Below are 13,147 nucleotides of genomic sequence, written 5' to 3' on the forward strand. Positions count from 1 at the left end.
AACCAAACCCAGACCGGCTTTGGCCCACGCTCTCTAACCTCAACCCCTCCCTCCTAATAACAACACTCAAGTCTGTGTCTTGTTCTCTTTCCTTCCAAACTGTTCCCCTCTATACTGTCATCGGTGTTTGGGGGAAAAATAAGTCAGCAGAGGAGCAGCGGAATGATATTAATCACATTCCCCGAATTCTTCCCACTGTTGATCTCCGAGAGTCCCACATGTTCTCACTCTCGTATGCAGGAAGGCATGGGATTAGCTTTGCTCACATACGTTTCTGAAGTCACTTTTAGGTTGTTAACGTAACCTTACATTCATCTTTCTGACCTCAACCTCTGCTGGCCAAACGCTTAATTTAATCTGTGTTTTATTCATTACGGACACGGGGTTTGCCCCAAATCTTAAAAGCAACTAGTTTTGAGTCTGGTTCCTGTCTGTGAAAGTGGCTTAAGTCATGTTGAGACACTCACCCCGGTAGTGGAGGCTGTCATCATGGTGGTTGTGTTGGTGGTGGTTCTCCAAGGCAGGGGGGCTACTAGCACCCAACTCTGCCAGCCTGCAGCTGGTGGCCGAGAGCTCGGAGCGGAGGTTGGTCACTTCCTGGCTGGCAGACTGGATGGCCCCATCGATCCTCTGTGCCAGCTGTTTGTTGTCTTCCATCATTTTAAGGATTTTCCCCTGAGGACCAAATCCACACAGAGCAGCATGGTGTCAGGTGGAGCATTGCAGGAGGGTGTGAAGCTAAGACCCTCTCCTCTTCCTCCTCCTCCTCCACCTGTGCTTCCCCTCTCACAATTTACTTCAAACATATAAAAAATGCCGGTCCCTTCTCTGTTCTCGTGAGCAGCAAAGATGAGGTCTACCTGTTACTGCATGTGTGTGTGTGTGTGTGTGTGTTTGTGTGTGTGTGTGTGTGTGTGTGTGTGTGTGTCCAGAGCAAAGAAGAGTGTGAGAGAAAGAGAGAATATAAGGAGAGAAGAAAAGAGGTGAAAGAGACGTAGCCCAGCAGGCGGAGGGGAAAGTGAGTCCTCCCGCCGAGGAGAATGTGCTATGAGCAGCTGCTCTCAGAGAGGACCCAGCACAAACTGAGATGACATGCAGCCTTTAAATGGACTGTACCATGTGCTGAAGGACCAGGGGAGATGCAGGGGATGCAGTTGGACTGAGCTGCTCTCGGGCAACTCCTTCACTAGAGTATGCTGTGTATCCCACACCCTATGGAGTCTGTTATGAGTTAGAAGTTTGGTCTGAAAAAAGGAGAAAAGTACAGACTGTTTCTCTCTACTTCTTCCTTTCTCTGCGTCCCCACGCTCACGACTTGGCAGCACATTGAACCCTTTGACAAGCACTTGTCAAGCCCTCTCTATTTCCCCCCTCCTGCTCCCACTCTCCCTTCCTCCCTCATACACCCGCTATCTTTTTGTCTCTCCCACCCACCCCCCTTTTTCATTCCATTATATATTCATCTCTTTGTCCTGGGAAAGTTCACCCCCACATCACTGGAAAGGAGAGGGGGGCTGGCTCAAGGCACCCAAGGGGAAAACTTTTCAACTCGAAGAGCAAACTTAGCAGCGGACAGAGGCACAGTTTTCAAATGGGCTGAACACAAAGAGGAGAGGCCCGCAGAATTGCAATGGAGCTGTGAGGAGAACAAGCTTTGCTTCTTTGATAAAAAAAAACAAAAAACGATTCTATTTCAGCTTATCCCCGAGCCCAACAAACAAACACCACCAGCACCACCACTTCCAAGTCTTATCTGTACAGCTCGAAAATTCTATCACACACGCAAAAAAAAAAAAAAAAAAATCACAGATAGAGGAAGACTGTTTATCTTAACTTAAAACAATCCCAGATATTGGTGAGCTACTTTGAATCTACATTTGACCTTTCATTTCCTAAATAAGAAAACATGTCCTGTTTGTGGAAAGAACCGTAGGCCGATGAGTGATAGATCACTAAGATGCTGTCGTCCGAGGCTCCAGTGATAATAACTCAACGCTCTTTGGTATTCACACGATGGCAGAGTTACAAACGAGGACGAGACTGCAAGAGATTGAGGCTGTCCGTCAAGCAGAACTTGTTACTTAAACTGATAGTTTGTTCAACTACTTCATTCACCCAATTAGTCCAAAAAAAAAAAAAAAAAAAAGCCCAGACATTTCTTTTCAGTTGAACGTCTTGAAAAAATATATTGGTGGATATTCACACTCGTGCATAGAAGCGTCTGTTGGAGCACGTGTGTACAGTAACATCCAGCTCCCTCATCACACCTGCGATATCACTGAATATCACTGCCAAATATAATAGCAATAAAAACAAGTAATAAGCATAATATATAAGTGAAAGCCTCTTCAGATTTAAGCCATAAATCTTTTCTGCATCTAATATTGTTCCCTTGCTCATTTTTATGAGCGCCTGCTTTGAGTATCATTCCAGTTGAATCCAAGGAATGCGTCCATACAGACGCCCCCCCATCCATCCCGTTCTCCGATTCTGGTCGAAATTGGCACAAACTTCCTCTGGAACCCAAGGAGGATCTGAAAAGGTTTTGTTGGTCAAAGAGCAAAAGGCAAGTTCACTGTCACCTCACACTGTGACATCGTCTACATCCTCATTTATGAGAATCTTGAGGGAATCTTTGAAATTCAGCACGAGCTTCCACTGGGGCTCACAGAGGAACTGACAGGGTTTTAGTGGCAAAAGCTTAAAGTTTCTGGTCACTCCCACCAATGTGGTCAGACATCTCAGGTTACCTTGCAGGTACTTTATATTTAGAACAAGCAAAAACGATTTTGGGGGTCAGAGGTCACTGTGACAGTTACACATTGCAGTATTTCTAGTTTTACATAAAATGAGTACTGTAAAAGTACAGTAGTGGTGCTCAAATAGTAAGTAATGCCAACACTTGATCAAAGATGGAACCAAGTTAAGATGCAAAAATGTACTTTCTGGCATCAACGTCTTCTGCATCAATGTTGAATGCACAAAAATGTCAGTCATGAGGGAACAATTCACAGAATACAATACAGTGTTTCTGACCATCACAGTAATGACTGCGGTTGCTAGAGCAGATCTATACCATCACTAGCATGTTTGATTACATGTAAACAGATCATTATCCTTGTCTAGACGGTCACATCTCTGTAGCTGATTAGTGCACTGGCCCTGATTCGTAGCTGATTGGCAAAGGACAAATGCAGCTCTGCCTGTGACACAGGGCAGGGACGAGGGTGGTCTCCCGCTCTCATCCTGTTATTCCAAAGATTTGCAGAAGCAACACGGCAGCTAAGATTTCCTTCATATGAAATCACAACAGTGATCGGCTCTGCGCAACGTCAGGGATGGTTTTCAGATGCCACACTGAGGAAATGAACAATTTTAAGGTCAGAAGTCAGGACATGTCCCTGATACACATCCAGACAAATACATTCGGGATGAGTAACGGCAGCATGTCCAAAACAGACAAAGTCCTCTACTGTGTCATCAACTGGACTGAAACCGTGCCTTGCCGCAGACCTCAGATCAGTTCAGGGTCTACAGTCTAAGTTCACTTTCCAAACTCAGCCAAGTGTTTGTGTTGTTAGTGTGCTCACTTGTTTGATGCTATTAATGTGATGTTTAATTAAGTGCACCGAGGGTGTGCAGTTAAAAAGAGGTATTGATAAACAGTCACTATGACTGCCTGCTTGAGTTAATTGAATATCGACTTGCACAAGAGAATGCTTTCCATTTTTTTGCCAATAACAAAGTGATATAAGGCCCTGCTCAACTATTAATTCAGTCTTATAAGGGGCCTGGAAAAAATATCCCCTCCACATTACGAGACCCACTGAAATCTATTATGTATTATGAGGAGACGATTTTTGTGGTGGTTATAATGTGTCAGTTTGAAATATGTTCAGAAAAGAGCAGATGCAAAACTGAGGACTAGAAGAAACTCACTGAAAGGTGTGTTGTGTCGTTTAAATGACACGTTCATTATTTCACACGGGGTTGACATGCACCCTTGAGCTGAGATGAAATCATCACTTGTGTTTCATAGGGGTGATGATGTGCAAGCAAGAGGATCCATCAGGGTGACAACGTGTTGGTCGAGGACTCCCACTTCCCACGCAGAGGCCTCGTGGCACACAGAGCAGAGTTAAAGCTCTCCAAAATGATGCAAGATGACACTTGAGCTAGAGTTTTACAGTAAAGACTAAAAGACACGCTTGTGTTTGCACTGTCTGTGGTCAGGATTGCTTTATAGCTCTATTTCATTTACATTTTGGCAAATAAATTGATCAAATATGTCAAGAGCAGGATATGAAAATGGAAGATCTGTGCTCTGTTTACTCATACACAATAAATGCTCTTAATTTAATTTCCACATAAAACCTTATTAATGATAAGAGCAGATCTGAAATTGAAATTTCTGGGGTTCAGTTGATGGTGCATCATTGCTAATGTGGTATAGAGCAAAATGAAAATCCATCCTGTCAAAATCAGCCCTTCCACGGACAAGGCCCCACATTATGTAATGTATTCCACCCCGAGAGTTTAGAGCGTCTCTATCTGAACTTTCAGACAGCACTTACCAATGAATTTTCAAAACTGTCATTTTCTTTCTGCTGGAAACAAACAAAACAGCAATTTTCAGAACATCTAATGGTGGAAATAAAGGGTCTCCGCAAACATCACAGTGCGTTGATTTTATTTTCTTACTCAGAGACAGGTTAATTGACATCACATTTGATTTTAACTTTGGTCCGTTCATGCATTTGTATGTGTCAAGCAGAGAAGAAGGCAAAAAGCATTGCATGAAAAAGATGAGAGGAGTTTGAGTGAGAACAGACGTACATATTTTCCTTTTCGACACAGTAAAGACAAAAATGGGACTGTCGCAGCGATTTCCAGTGCAAAGGAGTTGCATGGAAATTGATTCTATTTGGACATATATGACAAATGCTATAGAATTGAATGTGTGCGTGTGTGTGTGTGTGTGTGTGTGTGTGTGTGTGAGTTCATGCTGTGACTGATTATTTTACATTGCAGGAGGGAATAGATGTGCCACCAGTGTATGTAGGGTGACTACTCTGAATCAACATTGCAGCATAATGTGAATGACTGATGAGAGAAAATTTCTGGAAGCTGAGACTCTGCAAGTTAACTGCTTTGAATTTCCTCACAGAATGCAGATTTAACAAATGCAAATGTCACAGTTGGAAGAAGAAAAAAAACGGGTATTTATGTCTCTGACAGTTCAAGAGAGGTGGTGACACCCGGGGACAGAGGGGCATTGATGGAGCAAACAGTGAGTGGGAGCTCATCTATTTCTCTCTTCCTGTTTCCCTTCGCTTTTCTCCCTTTATCGGCAAACTCCACTTTCCATGGTATTCTTTGTTTTCATGTCACTCTGTCAAATATACTAGAAAAACAAAATATCCTTTGGAAATTACCATTTAAAAACAGCATGATGTTAAAAGACAAATTTATTGAAGTTGATAATAAAAGAGCTTGATAGTAAAAATGCAACTGCAGTGTGTGTGCGCTTCAGTTCCAGCTCATAATGACTGGAGAAGTTTTGTGTGTTTTATCACGTCAGTGTTGCTGCTGTCAAAGAAACTGACTATAATAAATTTTCTTTAACAATATTTTACACTCAACTCTAACGAAGGAATACCTGTCATCCCTGCATCACCAACCTGGCTAGCGAGGAACATTCTCATATTATAGAGGGTTCATTTAACCCTATGATACATAGAATTTGGAATAAAATGTTGCAATGGATCCTTTTAATAGAAAATACATTTCTTGGGACGTAAAGAAAATTCACAGCTTAAAAAAAAAGCCATGAGGTGACCCAGTCCTGAATCCCTTGTTTCAATCCGAGCAGGTAGGACCGTTTGCAGCCCTAAACCTCACACCCGTTACCTTTTTCGATCTGTTATTTTAATCTAATCAGGGATTCAAATGTCTAAAAGATAATACTTTAAAAAAAAACAGAATGATTGAGAGTGATGTTTATGAAGGTCTTTAAATATGAATTGTTATTGTAGAGAATGCTACCCGACCTTTAAGAGGAACATTCTTGGGAAAAAAAAACAAAACTTCCTGTTGAAAACATTAGCAGAACATTACATGGTGATTTGCTGAGAGACTTTTGAGAATCCAGTCCGTTCCTGGCATCGCTGTATAGTATTCTATCAGTGAACACTCATTCTGTCGACAAGTTTTTGAACTGTACAAAGCAGCAGCAGCTTGTCTGAAGCATGAACTTTGGTGATGAGACTCTGATCCCTGATGCTGCCCAGTGGAGACTGTGATAAGATCTGGAGAGAGGCACCAATTATCTGCTGTCAAACTCAACACGTCTGTCACCCAACATTCTCCCCAAGTTGCTCTCCAACGCCTCGGGGGCACAACCTCCTCCCATCTCTAATGTCTGGTAATAATAAACACTTCGACAGCCTCTCCACTTGGACATAACCGTCGACGAGGTAGAGGATGAAACGCGATACCAGAGGCCTTGATGAGCACCAAGATAAAGGCCTGTCTCCAGGACATGGATGGGGGAGAGGATGGAGGAGTGGAGGAGGAAAGCTCTCGTGAATATAAAGACCAGCTAGATGAGACATATATGTATGGCAATGGAGAATCAAACTGCAAAAAAAAAAAAAAAAGACATTCCTTCACACATTCCTCCCTCCACTGAGACCCGTGTAACTTCATGCCTCATTTCCCCTCCATCTCACTTCTGCTCCCTGCTGGCTGCTTCCTGTCATGGCCTCTTCTCCCACTGGTCTCTAGAATCCATTACCAGCACAATATGTCTGCTCGTTCCCAGGCTGACTGAAACATACAGACATCCAGTTCTCTCTAAAGACATGCAGATCACAGTGAGATCACAGCATCAATACAAAAGGTGTCTGTTTTGCATGTAGTGTTACACTCTCAGCTAGTTTGACGCCGACTAATTGAGTTCCTCACCCCTGTCACTGCTTCTCTTCTGCAGGGGGCCAAATGACATGTTGAGAGAATGAGAGATGAGGATGGGAAAGATAGCTGACACTGTTCTAATCAGCAATGTAATTAAATTATCATTTCAGTGAATCCAAATAACATGTGCCTAGAAGCAGCTCCATCCCAGTTTTACCTCACTAAACCTCCAAAGGTTAGAAGGGGGGTCTCGAGGTAAAGCTACATCTCTCAAGGTAAGACATTTTCTAAATAACTCCATTCATTCCCAAACCTTCCCCTGTCATCTCTTTCTTTTCTCAGCAGAGTGATTTCCACGCTGCAACTGCAGGGGAAATCACCCTGACACAGCACTCTCTGTTGATTTATGATATACGTTTAGTTATTTATTGGCTAATGACGGCAGGCTGCAGAGAGCATGTTAGATTACACCTCCGGAACATAACTGAGACGGTGAGAAATGAAGGTTTAAAGCTGCTCCCTGGGTTTCTCTCTGAAGGTTTGACAGAAGTTTTATTTTGAAGGCCACAGAATCCATTTCAAAGTCATACAAGGGAAGAAGATGATCTCATTCCGTGATTGAACATTACAGGAAATATGCTCTCCTGTATTTGCTTTCTGACAGAAAGTTCGATGAACGGTCTTCATAAAGGCCTGAGGTGATTAGCTTAACTTAGCATCAGGACTGAACAGATGTGGAAACAATTCATCTGGCTCTTCTAAAGCTCATTTATTGATGTTGTATTCTTGCTGTCTGAAAACAGAAATGAAAAAGTATACATCTTATATGTCTTCCTTAATTTCCTGTCTCTACTGGTTGGAGAGGGGTCTATATTACTGCTCTAGGACAAGAAATTCCCTAACATATACAGTAAATTGCAATTAACGTCTACATATATATGTGTATACATATATACATACACACACTGACACACACACACATACCCATATGTATGTGCACTTTCTGTCAAATTACCAAAATAATCCGTCCAGATCACCAATTTAGATCATAATCCATACACTCCCTTCAGAAATCCAAGGCATAGAGAAGATTATTTCCAACAGATCAAGTAATTTGATTGGAATACATCTAAGATGTTCAGTAAACAATACTAACTGCTCTAATCCACCAGTGGCCCAGGATCCACGATATAAAATTTTGTAAAAATAAGTCCATTAGTGTATTTTTTTTTATAGCTATCCTACTAACGAACAATCATCACATTACCTCCAGGAACGAAACCCATGAATTAGTGAGCTACCGAGGAGTTAGCAAGTAGATTGTATGACCTTTGGAATGAGCCAGGCTAGCTGTTCACCCTTATCACCAAACGTACTCCTAATCTGAGCTAAAATGAGCTAGGCGGCTGCTAGCTGAAGCTTTATTCTTTGACGAATTTGTCATCTAACTCAAGCAAATGCGCAAATCATTCCTTTAAGTAACCAAAGTCTACACACGCAATGAAAACAGACTTTACACTGAGACGAAGAGGGAATGTTCCGGTTTACTGTAGCCGGGTAAGCAAATAACTGTCAGAAAGTTTTAGAGAAAAACAACTGTGCAGTAGTAAGGACAGGTTAATCCATATCTGATGGAGAGCTGTTTCACTACACTGTATTGATAAGGAGCTTATCCTCTTCCCGGCGCCTGTAAAGTCACATCTGCAGAGCCTATTGATTAAGAGACTCATCTCACTATCATGTGTTCCCACTCTGGAGAACCGTTCCAATGAATAGCAACACTAGAGACAATGATTACTCCATCACGCTTTATCGCTGTCCTCCAGCAGCTTTTGTATGCAAGTACACTTTCTCCAATTTCCTCTTTTCTACGCATCTCCAGGCTGCTTCTTATCAAAAATTCATATTGCAAACAGGGAAAAAAACGTCCAATCATTACCACACTAATGTCTTTACAAATGTTTGCGACGAAGAATGATAAGATTCTTTTATTTTAAATTAAGTAATGGATGGATTTTTTTTTTTTTTTTAATCTATGAGAGCTCTTTGGTGCCATGAAAATATATCCCCAAGAAGTACAAGTTGCCTCATATGGGGGAATACATCTTTGGCCAAAGCTGATACCACAAGATATGAAACTTGTTGGAACATGTTGAAAAAAGTGCAACAAGGGAAGCGAGAGAAAGATAAATAAAGCAAATAGAAGGGCACAGAGAGAGAGAGAGAGAGAGAGAGAGAGCAAGGGAGGAAGGAGGTAGGAGCCAAAACATGGTAAGTTGCAAAGTCATTTATTATATTTCAACGTTTATCTCTACAAGAGGGAGCCAAGTTATCGGGAGGACTAAATTGAAAGACATTCAAGCGTGCAGAGGAGAGTCAGTAAAAGCAACACTGATGACCAGACCCGGCAGGAACTCTCTCAGTATTCCAGGCTTAACTTACTGTTCCGCATGGAAAGCCTCTCTCTTGCACATATGCAGCACAAACACACACTTTCTCTCCCATACACACATGCATGCGCGCGCGCACACACACACACACACACACAAACACACACACACACACACACACACACACATACACACTCAGATAGCTCAAACATTAAAATGCAAAAGCAATTAAACACAAACCACAACAGTGCTGAAGAAGTGCCAACCTGACAGCAGGACTTTGATTATTTTAATTAGAGCAATATGGCTGACTCATGCATGAATATAATGGAGGGAGAGGAGAGGTTCATTTTCCTGCTGAAAACCTGCTTTAGACTACAGTTAAAGGCTACGGCAAATTTACATATTAGTGCAAAAAAAAAATGAAGCAGTTATGTAAATGTGTTTAGAGAGACAAACTGTGCTGATGAGCTACTTTTGTAATACGTCTTTTATTTAATGGCCTGACCTTATTCCTATTGTAAATGTATGTGATTTAAAAGTGTTTAATAAGCTGAGTCCTGCAGGAACTGGGAATTGCATTAATCTGCATGTTAAATTAGTTTGTCAGAATCCACAACTTGTCTAGCTTGGGGAGCTGAGCTCTTGTAAGGGATTAACAGGTCATTATACTAAGATCCATGGAAAACAAATAATGTCATGTTCCTTTCTCTCTCTAAAAATGTTGCATGTGGGCAAACTAATTACCATATTATGTTACAGTCATGATGAATAAATGACTCTGTGCTCTAGAGTACATGGCCAAGCAGCTAAACCTTACAGACATGTGCCTGCACATCTATTATTGTTCCTCTGGTAACTGTGTTCCTGGAGCTAAATTGGAGTCTAAATTGGAGTGTTGTGTGGGTTTAGGGAAACTCATCGGTTGTCCAGCTGTGTGCATGTGTGGTTCTACCATAGGAAGGAGGAGAAAACTGAGACAATCCCAAGTAGATAAATATACAATACCAAGCAGGAAAGAGGAGGACAGCCAGACCATTTGTTTATCGGTAAAGTTTAAAGCCACAATAAAAGGCAGTTTGTTTACTGAGGATAAAAATCATGCTGAAAAAGGAGAGGCCTACAAGACAAACGCTTTTCATTATCCAATTCTTCATAGGCTTAATGGTCATTTAATTGTTTTTCTAGCTGTCCCTGAGGAGACATCCCATGCCTAAACATAACCACGGATGAGGTAGAGTTTCTGGGGTGTGTAGTTCACAGCTCGGTTAATGCATCCCGAGTTGTCATTTGCATTACAATGGTTAAATATATATATCATCACTTTAGCGAGGCTCACCTACACAAGATATGGCAGTAAGGCATCAACAGTTTCTTTGTATCACAGTGATGATGATGATGTTCACACAGAGAAAGGTTAGATAAGGTCAACTTCTGATTTAACAACTGTCCATGTAGCTATGGTTTTCTGCTGGTAGTCTCATGAGCTGAACACAGAATGCAGATTAAAAACAACAATAATGAAAATATTAGAGAAAAAAGAGCTCTGGCAGTCACAGAGCTGAAAAATGTGGACTGGTGCATATCTACAAGATGATGTCTCTTACAGGGATGATTGTAATATTATTTGTAACATTTTTGTGACTCAATAAATGGTTAAATGGACACTTCAAACAGGAGTGATGGACAACACAGAAAGACTGAGGCTGGTTGTGGCTCCCAAAAATAACAATGACAGCTCCTTTAAAAAGCACCTGTCTGGCAGTAAATGTCAGCTTTGCCAGAGGACAAGTATCAATCAATCGTCTGCGGAGTTCATTAAAATACCATCTGCTCTCTCCAAAAAAATAAAAAAATATATATCACAAAGATTCATGACTGAGCAGAATGGCTCTCCACTGAGTTGTAACAAAATTAAGATTCTATAATCTGGCAACAGCGGTGAAAGATGATGCATGATTGTGCAGGGTGATGGGCTTTCAGCTGAGATCCCTGGAAACACCAAAGCAGTCAAACTGCAATAAGTGGAGCGTTGAGGCAGAGCACAGAGCTGCAGCCAGCCAAAACACCACACTGCCTAATTCAAACATGCAGAAGTCGAAAAACATAAGAGGATTCAGAGTAGCAGTGGAGGAGAGCAATCGTGATCATATTCATGAATACTAACAAGGCTGGGACAGAAGAGAACATTAAGAACATGATTCATTACACAAGAGGACGAACTGAAATTGGGTTTTCATTATGAACGTTTGTGTTTGACATTTCTGATCCTATTTTCTGCATTTTAGTCTTTCCTCACTTCATCTTTCCATGCATGCACGGTACTGTATGTGTCCTGGTGGTGGCGAGAGATGCAGCAGAATATGTGGTGATAAGGAAAATGAAGAGAGAACCATGACATTAAAGCTAAATGAGGAACAATATAACGTATCATGCTTCCACAGAACTAAACAAACAGATTTAATTAAGTTTAACACTAGAGATTCAAAGCGTCTCAGCAGATTTAGTTTCTGGAGGCTCCCTCAGTAAAGGGAATGATATTAGATGACAAGTAGACGAGTTAACTTTATCTGCTGCAGTGAAGAAATTGAATAGAATGCCTTTATTGTCATTGTATGGTCAGGTACAACGAAATGGGGGTGCAACTCTGATACAAAGATAGATAAATAAGTTATAAAATATACTGTACAAATAAAAAGAAATATTATACAAAGTACGAAAATACGGCACAACAAGAAAAGTAGTCAAATAATTTAAATTTAAATTGTACAGTGCAAAATGGCAAGGCAAGGAACACATGTTTTATGTACGGTAGCAGCGGTGAGGAATGAGTGTCTGTTTCATTTTGAGTTCAATGCAGTGATGGCTTGTGAGAAGAAATTGAAGAAACCTCCCACTTCCCCACGGACTCCACTGTTAGGTGGGATCAGGGGATGAGTTGCTCCCTGGGAAGAAATTCTAATAAAATTCTTAGAATTATGTTATCGTGAAGGGAGTTCCTGACGTGGAAAAAAAAAAAAAAAAACTCCAGTAGGAAAAGGGAGTAAGACTTTTAATAAAGTTTATTAAGTTGAGAAGAAAATGCTGGAGGGTCAAAGAGGAGATAGAGGTTTCTCCAAATGTGGAGTGGCAGGAAGGTATTGAAATGCTGCTTCGAGTCAAACTCATTCAAGATGTGATCCCAACTCTCAGGTAACAAGGTAACGCAATAGCACCATGGGCAGATGCAACACTGCAGCAGGGACAGCTTCCGTCTTTCACGAGCTTCCATCTGACTTTCTCCACCAGCCCTCACACAAACAACTGGAAAGGACTCAAAACTAAAAACTTGCATTCCCCCATCAAAAAGAACTCCCTGTCCCTCGTGCTCAGGAGGCCTAAAACTACAAGCAGTGACGAGCAGGGCCTCGCACACACCACCACCACCAAGCTCACCACGGCCACATCGGATTGTGTGACTGTTCAGTAGAGCCAGAGGGTGGTGAAGGAGATCAATGCGTGCATTATGGTGCAAATATCACTTCCTGTACTAGAGAACCCACAGAAAAACAAAACAATTCATCTTTATCTGAGTAGCAATTATATCATATTTTCTCTGTATTTTGCTTCTAAATCCCAAATTATATTCAACACCTCACAGGAATAAAATAGGTTAATTCTTTGACCTGTACAGGTGCATTATCTCTGGTCGAATATAACAATTTCACAGCAATGAACAGGATTTTTTTTCATCATCAGAGGTCGAACTCCAGCTGGACTCGACAAAAAAAAGGGAAATGTGACGGTCAAAAAAAGGAAGGTGTCTGGCGTCACTCGGGGCCTGATGGCTTCCTGGCCTCCTC

The 13,147-nt window shown here is 41.5% G+C and overlaps 1 protein-coding gene across 2 annotated transcripts in view; it reads right to left on the reverse strand.

Moving 5' to 3' along the window:
- Nucleotides 1–13,147, reverse strand: part of kaznb (kazrin, periplakin interacting protein b) — a 102,643-nt gene that overhangs the window by 59,446 nt on the left and 30,050 nt on the right. For both annotated transcript variants that reach the window (XM_086199649.1, XM_086199648.1), the window contains exon 4: nucleotides 468–675. In XM_086199649.1, coding sequence (XP_086055775.1) covers nucleotides 468–675 — 208 coding nt within the window. The remainder of the gene's footprint in view (nucleotides 1–467; nucleotides 676–13,147) is intronic.

The sequence above is a fragment of the Aulostomus chinensis genome, chromosome 3 (genome assembly GCF_037954235.1).
Source record: "Aulostomus chinensis isolate RoL2024-O1b breed Wild chromosome 3, RoL_Achi_v1.0, whole genome shotgun sequence".
In the NCBI taxonomy this organism is placed as follows: Eukaryota; Metazoa; Chordata; class Actinopteri; order Syngnathiformes; family Aulostomidae; genus Aulostomus; species Aulostomus chinensis.